This window comes from Hoplias malabaricus, chromosome 16 (assembly GCF_029633855.1).
Source record: "Hoplias malabaricus isolate fHopMal1 chromosome 16, fHopMal1.hap1, whole genome shotgun sequence".
NCBI classification, from domain to species: domain Eukaryota; kingdom Metazoa; phylum Chordata; class Actinopteri; order Characiformes; family Erythrinidae; genus Hoplias; species Hoplias malabaricus.
In genome coordinates this window covers 5,264,110-5,275,274 of record NC_089815.1, presented here as the reverse complement: position 1 = coordinate 5,275,274, position 11,165 = coordinate 5,264,110, and the positions used below count along the sequence as shown (strand labels likewise).

Sequence of the window (11,165 nt, the reverse complement as noted above, 5' to 3'; positions counted from 1 at the left end):
GTGCTAAGAAAATAGTTCCATGAAACATCAGCTACTTTGAAAGTGTCTGGTTTGTTTAATCTAAACGATTCAAATATTACTTGCCTCTTGCTTTTCCAGTGGGTGGCATGTTTGGACCATAGACCAAAGAGTGGAAAGAGGTGTCTCACTGAAAAACCTTAGAACTGATTTTATTTATTCATTGCCTTAATTTTAACAGGGTTGTAACATATAATTTAAGTTCAATCCCGGCTCTATTTTCTACATATTTCATGCATGTAATGCAGTTCAAGGAAGTTTAAATAATTCTCTGAAAACCTCTTTATCTTTGAAACTCCAGTGGCTATGTCAGTGGCACACGAGCACCAAGATATCGATCAGAAAATGTGTCTTGTGCGTCCCACAAGACTTTTTTTTTTCTTTTGGTCATGTGTCAGAAATGCACCTGAAGCAGCCAAACAGGTGTCCAGATTTGACACACCCCTCAAAATTCAGCTATAAATGAGTGAGCTGTCAGCATCCTGAGTACACACGGTCCTGATACAAGGTCTACTCATTGAGCTGAAGACAACAGCCACAATGGGAAACTGCCAAGACAGCTGCAAAAACTTCTGGTGCGGTCCCAAGAACACCAACATCCGGGTCAGTCTGCCGGCCGTGTGCTTCGTCTGGCAAATCGCCATGATCATCCTGTTTGGAATTTTTGTCCGCTACGACATCGAAGCTGATGGCTACTGGCCAGAATACATGAAGAGCCATAACATAACGAGCAACATTGAGAATGACTTCTACTACAGATATCCCAGTAAGTGCATATTCAGGTTTCTCCTAGATTTGATCATCGAGTGAAACAGGAATTTTGTTATAATGATTATAATTAGCAAACAGTCATTTTAAGTAGCAAATGGCCTCAGTGGCATTGCTGTTTCTTTATGTGGACAACAGGTAGGTCGTAATATAAAATGGACATGGGAAATATTATAAATAATTTTCTGTGTAGTTTCATAACATGCTATTGTGAAAAATCCACTTTGAAAGACAAATGGTTGCATTATTGAAAAATTGTTAAAATGCAACTGCTAACTTCTATAAATTAGATACATTTTAAAAAGTTGTAAAGAAGAAATAATACACATTTTTTTTTGTTTTGTCATGTTGTGCGATGCTACGTAAATATTTAGGGCTGAAGCACAATCTTAAAACTACATCCAGTGCATATTTTGCCTGCAATCTTGTAATCTTATATACCTTTGCATATGTCTTTATTTCTATGATTTACAAAATCAAGTCATCTTGTGAAGTCTAAAAATGACAAGGCACTTTGTCTCGCAGCTGGCGTTAAATTGAATGAACTCATTAAGTCTGAAATCAATGGCCTTACTTTTTTTTACTCTGAGCTGACATTCTTTTTTTTTTACTGTTTAATAAAACATTTAAAACTAATTATGAAATTCAATCTTATGTGTCATCTCTGAGACTCACCTTCTATTTCTCTTTTTTTCACACACACCTAAGACTGACGTTCTATATACAGAGGAACATATGTTTTAATAGCTCGGTTCACCAAAAGAATATGCAACACCTAATAACCTGCTAATCCTCCTACTGCCACTGATCTGTTAAAGGATGTATAACAACAATAAGCTTGTCATTCATTCATTGAGACTTTTGGCTGGGATCCAGTCAATCGTCTTATACCATGAGCCTGAAATGCAACAGCGCGTTTCTGAGAGATTCCTATTTGGAAATGTGGCCGTAACGAGTGGACCATTAAACGCTTCTTTAATTTGTCTGAACACCTTGCTCTTTGTCTGGCAGGTTTCCAGGATGTTCATGTGATGATCTTCGTTGGTTTTGGTTTCCTTATGACCTTCCTGAAGCGCTACAGCTTCGGAGCAGTGGGCTTCAACTTCCTTATTGCAGCTTTTGGGATCCAGTGGGCTCTGCTGATGCAAGGCTGGTTCCACTCTCTGGACCCAGTTACTAGCACTATCAAAATTGGAGTGGAAAAGTAAGTCCAACATCTTTTTCTGATCCAAATTCAACAGAAAATGTTCTTAAAGTCCTGCTATATTTTCCTACAAATGCAACTAATGGTGGGTCCAATATTTGCTGGTGGCCAGGTGATGTAAACCTTAGTTGGTGCACTTGTGAAATACATTTTATATAATGTATCTCCGCGCACTAAATCTCCGTAGAGGCAGTCATGACTCCAGTTAGTCATACACAGACCCTGAAAAGATAACTGATCCATCCTCGTGCAGACTATCCTGCTCTGAACATTTGTCCTCTCTCACATTGCACAGTCCAAAAGGTTTAATAAATGTTTTATATTTCATTTCTCTCCAGTCTCATCAACGCTGACTTCTGTGTCGCATCGTGTTTGATTGCATTCGGAGCTTGTCTTGGGAAAACCAGTCCTGTACAGCTGATGGTGATGACGCTGTTTGGAGTCACCTTGTATGCAGTAGAAGAGTACATCATCTATGACCTCCTCCATGTACGTGCCCTTCTCCAGCCATTCACCAAATTCTTAAAACTTAATTGATATCCACTGTAGAGGTATTAACAGTAACGTCAAATCCTAATCAGACCGTGTACTTACTACAGGCTAGAGATGCTGGTGGCTCCATGATTATCCACACTTTTGGAGCTTATTATGGTTTGACAATATCATGGATTCTCTACCGACCAAAACTGCACCAAAGCAAACGGCTGAATGGCTCTGTCTACCACTCTGACGTCTTCGCAATGATTGGTAAGTCAAAGGCCTGTTGACTTGTAAAATTTCTTGAGAAAGGAATAGATCCTTTTCCTTAACACTGAAGTTATTCCCTTCCCAGGAACGCTGTTCCTCTGGATGTTCTGGCCAAGTTTCAACTCGGCCACTGCCAACCATGGAGATGGTCAACACCGGGCAGCTATCAACACCTACCTGAGCCTGGCCGCCAGTGTCCTCACAGCCTTCGCCATCTCCAGCCTCTCGGCCAAGAAGGGCAAGCTGGACATGGTAATTTTCCACATCACACAGACCACATAGCAGCAACTGTCATGCAGCATTGATCGATTGTCATTTACCAGATTAGCAACAGGTACATTATGTAACAAGTCTGTTTGTGGTCTAGGTTCATATCCAGAATGCCACCCTGGCTGGGGGTGTTGCCATGGGAACAGCAGGTGAATTTATGGTCACACCCTATGGCTCACTCATCGTTGGCTTCTGCAGCGGGCTCCTGTCAGCCTTTGGTTACCTAGTGCTTTCAGTGAGTGTCATATTTTTCTCATTGTCGAATTGTACTCTCATTCCCGATATGAATATCTAGTGCTGAAATGCAGATTTCTCCACCCAGCCTTTCTTGGAGAACCGCCTGAAGATCCAGGACACTTGTGGAGTCCATAACCTTCATGCTATGCCAGGCCTGCTTGGAGGAATTGTAGGCGCCATCACAGCAGCCACTGCAAGTGTGCCTATCTATGGACCAGAGGGGTAGGTGTCCTTATGGACAGTTGAAATGGTCAAAGTTATATTTCCCACTTTTTTTTTTAACATAGAAGCAAAATTTATATATAACCTGTTCTTCTCTTAGATTGACCAGCATCTTTGAGTTGGTGGGTACAACTAGGACAGCGGGAACACAGGGAGGCTACCAAGCTGCTGGCATTGCTGTAGCACTCGCCTTTGGAATTATTGGTGGAGCGATAGTAGGTAGGTAATCCTTCAAGAATGCTATTAATATAAACTCCTGATCAAGCGAGCAAACCTTAAAAGCTAACGTCTGTCAAGAAATGTCTTATTTCACAAAACCTTGGGCTTTGTTCTTTGGGAAATGGCTTACTGTACACCACAGTCAATGTAATGTCCACACATCTTTCTTTGACCTTTTGAAAGGTCTCACTCTAAACATGACAAAGTCATATCTTTACTGTACCAAATTAGGCCTAAAGTATAAGGTTTTCTTGGCTTATTTTTAATTAATACAATTGTTCCTGTAGTGTGTGGGAGATCTAACGTTGTACTATCCTTTAATATTTATAGGTGTAATCCTGAGACTGCCGATATGGGGAGATGCAGCAGATGACAACTGTTTTGATGATGAAGTATACTGGGAGGTGAGTGAGAACAAAGTGTTAGTTTACTGCAAAATATTCTATAACACTTCTGCAATCACTAAATCAGCAGCAGAAACTATGCACTCAGCCCTGCTCTGGAAATTAATTATAATTCCTCTGGTATTTTTCTATGTGCAGTTGCCTGAAGATGAAGAAAGCATTCCTCCAATTCTAGAATACAAGGACCACATGGACACCAAAAACCCTGACGTGTAAGTATTAGGAAAGCATCTTAATTCAAACAGCAGAGAAGGAACCGATTATATAGTTGTTGTTTTTTTATGAAGACTGTTTATTAGCAATAGACTGTTGGGGATTTTAGTGGAGTACATTTGCAATATTTTAGCTCAGTTCAGACAGCTGATATTTAAAGACTTCTGGGGCATTTTCTCATGTTTTTTCCTCCTGTTTCATTCATTATAGGTCAGAATCCAACTTCTCTGTCGAACAGTGTTAAGTGGCTGCTGTAAGACATGATTTCCACAAAGTAATGGAGATCCAGATCAGATCTGCTGTAAGAAACCCAGTAAACAACGATCCAGGATGTCGTCAAGCGCCTGGTCAGAGCCAAACACAGCGGCACTTTGTTTGATTGTATTCTATTTACATTGAACTATGGCCTCTAAGATATTTGTAAAATCACTGACTTCAAATCTGTAATGATAGACTCTAGGTGATATCAGTATGAGAAATTACTCTCTTCAAAGAGAAAAAGTGGACTACTCTTACTGTGACAGACATCTTGAATTAAGGATGTTTTTCAGGAAGCGTGAACGAGTGTATCGGCTAACGTGGCATCTAGTTTCCTCCTGTTTTCCAGAGCTACATATTTAAGCCTCTGTTCCTGACCTTCTCTTCTGCATCATGCATGGTGTTAAATGTTGACACAATAACTATTGCACACAATAGTCTGTGTTAGTGTTCTTAGATTTAAGAATGTGAATAGCCTTATTTAATGTGTTACGTGAATGTTTTGTATTCATCTACTGACATCTAGCACATGCTTTTTTTTTACTTTGAAAAGTCTTTGTATTATTTTTGTCTTAGATGTGTTGTACAATATTTACTGATTCCAAAGCCTTCACTACACATGTTCTTAAATATTTAATTGTACTAGTGTGACTGGATTTTAAAGAATGTATCTAGAATGTATCAACAAAGAGTTCACAAACATGCACTGTCAAGATTGTTTAAAACTTGGTCTAATGTTTTAAGGAACAGTTTCCTAATGTTAATTATTTCCCTGCACTTTGGTAAAAATCATGCTTTTTTCTGCACTTTTGTAAAAGTTGTGTTGAAGTGACATTAAACATATATGACTTGTCCAAACACTGACCTCAGGCTGTCCTCTGTTATCAGGTGTAGTTTACTGACAGACAACTGATAGAATCATTGTTCCAAAGCTGGACAGAGATAGTTTAGAGACAGAGATAGATCTGAGATAGAGGTTTGATAAGTTTACTTCGAAACAATGTCATCTAAAAATGGCAGTAGTTTGGCAGATGTATCAGATGATAGAGTGAAAGTAAGAGAATATCTGATATGAAGTCATTTGAAAAATGCAGTGGCTGGTTCTGGGTAACACTGATAAACTGACCACTGTTAGAAACCGTGGCCATGTGCAGACGCCAGGCCCACTTTTATGCAGCAATTCAGCTGACAGCAAGTCAAAACACCATCCGTGAAGAGCGATAGGAGTTGTTGACAGCTCATCTGTGACATTAACAGCCCTTCCAGCCATATACAGGAGAAGTGGAGTGACCACAACTTAGTACGGCTGGCACCAATTAATGAGGACATGAGCGGCTTTTAAGCACTGCTCCCACAGAGTAATAACGCCAGCCTGCCTTTGTCATGGTTTCAGAGTCCTATCCACGTTATAACTGGACGACGACCCCTCCCTCACTCAACGTTTGACTTTTTCTTCTACTTCATTTCCCATCCACGTTTCACTTCTCCACAGAGATCCCTGATTCCTATACACAACTCCCGCTTGCAATAAACATACCACTATTAAGAATTTTTTTGAACTTGCAATTGATTTTGTGCGTTCTTGGAAACCTATGGCAAAGCCTCGCTTCACAAAACACACTGTAGGCTTTAGCTTGAGCTCATCCCTGGAAGGGAATGCTTTTGGGCTGGTTTAAATGAAACAAGTCGGTATGCTAGGTTTCTGAAAGAACCAAAGGCCAGAGGCCCTAAAATGAATGACATTGGACAATTAAGCCACCAAAGTTAACCATAAGGACCTTGAACTAATTGCTGTCCTATTAAAGCATTCCTTTTACCATTCCACAGAGGTGGTGTAGCTTCTGTTGTTGTTTATTTGCTGTATTGTAAAGACAGGTGATGGAAAAGAATCTCCGCAGACACGGTTAAAGGTGTAAATACATCTTTATTTACAGAAACAGTGTCTTATGAGTTCTTAAGGATCCCATGAGAGAGTTTTCCAATTCAGTATGCGCATGTCTCTGCCTCATTCTCTCTCTCCTTTCTCTATTTTCTCTCTCCCAGCTCTCTGAGAGGACCCCGATCTATATGCTTCTTTCTCCTTTCCAAATATGGCGAATGTAAAGGTTGGTCTACATTTGCATTTTCAAGGGACTAAGGGAGGGGTAAAATTTATAGTCTCCCCTATTATTATATGTTTAAATATACGTCATTTCCTCCCTTCGAGACTGTTAAAGTCTCGTAAAATTAAAGCAACCCATACATGTTAATGCCATAACAAATAAAAGATACACACAATTTTAACATTACTTGCAAAATTTCATGGAGTGTGAGAGCAAAAAAACCTGTCAGGCAGCCATCTTTCTTGAATATCCTTCAACCATTTTAGACAGGAAAATTCTCTCATGATCCCTCTGCCCTAGGCGATCACATACTGTACTCCAGTCCAATTAAATTTACTCTACAGTGATCCCTCGTTTTTCACGGGGGATGCGTTCCAAGACCACCCCCGAAAAACTAATTTCCACAAAGTAGAGGAAAGATATATATTTTTTAATGTATTTAATGAGTATTTTGACTTTTAAAACCCTCCCTGTTACTGTTAACAACCCACCCTTTGCATTAAACAGTCATTCTATAATGTTTTTCAGCTGGAACTACATGTGATATCCTAAAAATTTCTTTAATAGAGTCATTCCTAAGCTGTGATTTAGCGTAAGTATATTTCACTTGGATGTGGAATGAACAATACATGTACTGTACCTAAGAAATACTTGTAAATTATATATTTTGTCACCTACAGGCCTAGTCTAATACATGTAAATAATTAAAAAATACTTTTAATTTACACACCATAAGAAAATTATATTTTTAGGCACCTAGTCTGCAATATAGCGGCCATAAGCCCCCTTGAAAAAACCAGCGAAATAGCAAATCCGCGAAAGATGAACTTCAATGTAGCGAGGGATTACTGTAAAGAATATTCAAACTTATATAAGACTCAACAAGCACTTCTACATATGATAATTACCACTAAATACTTGCAACCCCATTACACCAGCAGCAAAGCTTAGATCAGAAAACCTCTTTGCAAATAATAATTTGTTTTCATGAACCTTATATATAACTCTTAATGGAATTATAATCAAATAAGCATTATCTTAAAAAAGGAACAACCTGTTGCCAAGCTTTCTTTGTTTGTTATGTACTGTAGCACAAATAATGGACTAAATGCAAATAGATAAACAAATAAATTAATTTCCAATTATTACTTTTTAATAATGAGACCTATTAATGATTAAACCAAATGTATTAATGCAGTTGTTTGTGAAAGATAGTTTGTGGATAAAAATATCTGGCCTTTTCTTGAAGTCTGCTCTGGGTAACTTCAAACTTCAACCCCCCTTTTTGTAAAGCTCCTCATCTCCTGTTGTCTCACGCAACCCCACAGGATAAGAGATACAGACTCACACATACACACACACACAGGATAAGAGATACAGACAAAATAGAAATTTAATACATTGAGCTTAGTTTTTGGTAATTAAACATTCAATATGATTATTTGTATTTTATTTACAAACATTTAGTTCATTCATAACATTTTTTATCCTTCATTCAATATTGTATGATTATTCTACATGTAAAACAACTCCAACAATTGTCTTCATTGGCATAAGGCCTGAATGACCTTTTTCTTAACAGCCCAGAGAAAGGGTCTAAAGTGATTGATGACAAGTCCATCCTCAATAAAGCTTGCTTTTAACATCTGGTTTTGCTTTCCCAGTTAAACATAAATATGTCACATACCATTTTATTATAACTAGATATTAAATTTTCAACCCTGAATCTTGATTCATAAAACTTAGTATATCCATCATATCTTAGTAGTTGTAAGTTGTAATTTTAACATATAAAAATATTGCAGCGTTATATTTGAAACCCCAGAAAGCACCACTGTCAAACACTCATAGTTTTCCAATATTCACACATTGGCAGTACTTTTACATTTATCAATTGGCAGCTAATTAATTGTTTATATGAAGTAACAGTGGGCGGCACGGTGGCGCAGCAGGTAGTGTTGCAGTCACACAGCTCCAGGGACCTGGAGGTTGTGGGTTCGATTCCAGCTCCGGGTGACTGTCTGTGAGGAGTTGGTGTGTTCTCCTCGTGTCCACGTGGGTTTCCTCCGGGTGCTCCGGTTTCCTCCCACAGTCCAAAAACACACGTTGCAGGTGGATTGGCGACTCGAAAGTGTCCGTAGGTGTGAGTGAATGTGTGTGTGTCTGTTGCCCTGTGAAGGACTGGCGTCCCCTCCAGGGTGTATTCCCGCCTTGCGCCCGATGATTCCAGGTAGGCTCTGGACCCCCCGCGACCCTAAATTGGATAAGCGGTTACAGATAATGGATGGATGGATGAAGTAACAGTACTTCACTGAGATCTAATCACCAGGGACTATAAGATTCAAACCCCTTTTTCTGAGCAATAAATGTTAATTTACTAAACCCAAATGAGACTGTTGTAATGTAACTGCAGTTCTCTTTTACTTCTCTAAACCATTTTCACTCTTTTATTTTCAGCTTCACTTTTGCAATTTCCTCTCCATCACCTGCCACACACCTTCATTTATTGTTGCTTTACTAAGTATTATGTTGTTAAAAAACCTGCAGAACTCCACTTCTGAAAAAGTCATGGTCTATTTGCAGGCCAAAATGCATCTGAAGATAAACCATGTTTACAGCATTTGACAAATGAGCCTGTGTCTTCACTCACCGTGTGAGCTGATATCGAAAACATCTACTTGTTGTATAATGTTGTGGTGGTTCTTTCTCAGCGAATAGGGTGTGTAGGGCTTACACAACCTGGTCTCCTCCCTGTGAATTTCATGTGAGCTTGTTTTGATTGCTCTAATCCTCATTAAAACCTGAATTTTCAGACGTATTGCTCACACAATGAGTGAGTTTCAGTTTCTTAGTTAAATAAAAAGCACCCAGAATAGGGAAATTCCTTTTTTCACTGTCAACTTTAAATAAACCTAAGGCATATTTAATTCCAGCTGGAAAATTACATTTTATTGAAGCATTAAAATAAGCAGACATATAAAACCTAATGACCAAAGAAGAAGCATAAACCTAAACGTTTTTATTGGTAAAACCCTCTTTAAGCCTGAAATGATTTGAACGGTTTGAAGAATTTACTTTAAAGCAAAGCAGTCACTAAAGCAACTTCTTTTTGAGGAAATAAAGGTGTCATTAGTCACTGCCTAAAGCTGGAGAAGAAATTAATCAGTTATGAAGCAGTTTGTCTCCACAACTGCATGACTAGCATTGAATAACCTGTTAGTTAAATTATATGTTATATAACAAACAACCAATAAAACATGTATTTAAATGTAATCTTAACAAACAATATCTAACAACCATATTTTCTCTTCATTTTTAAATTTTATTTTTTAAGCTAATGTAAGTCATTACTGAGCATTAACTTGGTGTGGTCCTCACAATGCAGAGGAATGTTATTGTGTTCATCTGATGTAAATAACTAGAGATGATTAACTTTACCCACTGCACTGCACACTTATAAATACTTCAGATTTCCACTTCAGGAAATGTTACAGTCTATTTACTGGCAGCAATGGAGCTGAAGATAAACATGTCTAGGTAATCTGACAAATTAGCCTGTGCCCGCATTGTTCTGGAACAATTGAACAATGTGCAATAGCGAATATACTAAAACACCCTGAAATACAACACGGCCTCACCCCTGATTTCCCCAAAAAAGAAAACATGAATTGTCCGGTGTCTGGAATCTACTTGCACTACTTCAGTCGCAAACAGAAGTAAACCAGGTTGCTTCGGAAAAGCTGAGTAACAGTGAATACCAGATCATGGCTCTGTCAATCACAGGTTCAGCGACATCTGCTTTTGATGTTGTTTCTTTCGATTTCTCTGTTGACCTGCGTCATACATTGTACCTAAGGCCCTGAATCCTCACAAAACACTCGCCTCTAGTCATCAACCTGCTGTGGTGAACCTATATTACTGTTTTCTCCTTCCAAGAGGTTAGAAAATATGCAGAAATGTCACTTTGATTGATAAGCTGTAAATCAATAATTTGCACTAATACCATTCATTCTAATTTAAATACCTTTTAGTACAGAGCACGCATGAGTTTCTGTTTTGCATGTGCAGTAGAATGACTTATGGCACTTCCTTGAATAAAAATGAGATCTTTGGAAACATTCTTAAGAAGTTCTCAGCTTTTTAAGAGAGTCTTACAAATGCTGGAGTAATGTGGCTTGTTTCTGTTTTTACAGTCAGTAAGCACCAGATAATACTGAGCGATAGAAATTTATTATTTACCAGGCACCAATATGTACTTACATTTATATGAAGATACTGGTAGCATCTAAGCAACACCTACAACCATTCTGGGAGTATTTGGAGTACAGAAGCTACCTCAAAAATTAGGATCAGATCGATCACCAAATTCACATTCCATTATAATCCAGATTATTAGAAGTAATCCAGAAGCTATCTTCAACACTGCTGAAGTGCATGGCTTGAGAAACTGTCATGCTGCAGTGGTAAATATAGCCAAACGGAATTGAGAGTATCTTTGAAATC

General features: G+C 38.5%; 1 protein-coding gene across 1 annotated transcript; it reads left to right on the top strand.

The window, feature by feature from the left end:
• The first annotated feature begins 512 nt into the window (after positions 1–512).
• Positions 513–5,429, top strand: rhcga (Rh family, C glycoprotein a). The gene is made up of 11 exons (XM_066647115.1): positions 513–784; positions 1,798–1,990; positions 2,329–2,479; positions 2,590–2,737; positions 2,823–2,989; positions 3,105–3,242; positions 3,330–3,466; positions 3,567–3,685; positions 4,016–4,089; positions 4,228–4,301; positions 4,513–5,429. The coding sequence occupies exons 1-11, from the start codon at positions 559–561 to the stop codon at positions 4,544–4,546; spliced, it is 1,461 nt and encodes a 486-aa protein (XP_066503212.1). The 5' UTR covers positions 513–558; the 3' UTR covers positions 4,547–5,429.
• Positions 5,430–11,165: the final 5,736 nt, after the last annotated feature.

What these genes read in the sequence shown, in the direction of transcription:
- rhcga (XM_066647115.1), top strand. Translation starts at nt 559, where the DNA reads ATGGGAAACTGCCAAGACAGCTGCAAAAACTTCTGGTGCGGTCCCAAG. An exon ending in ATCAAAATTGGAGTGGAAAA is followed by an intron (nt 1,991 to 2,328) that starts GTAAGTCCAACA and finishes ATTTCTCTCCAG; the next exon opens with TCTCATCAACGCTGACTTCT. An exon ending in AGAAGGGCAAGCTGGACATG is followed by an intron (nt 2,990 to 3,104) that starts GTAATTTTCCAC and finishes TTTGTGGTCTAG; the next exon opens with GTTCATATCCAGAATGCCAC.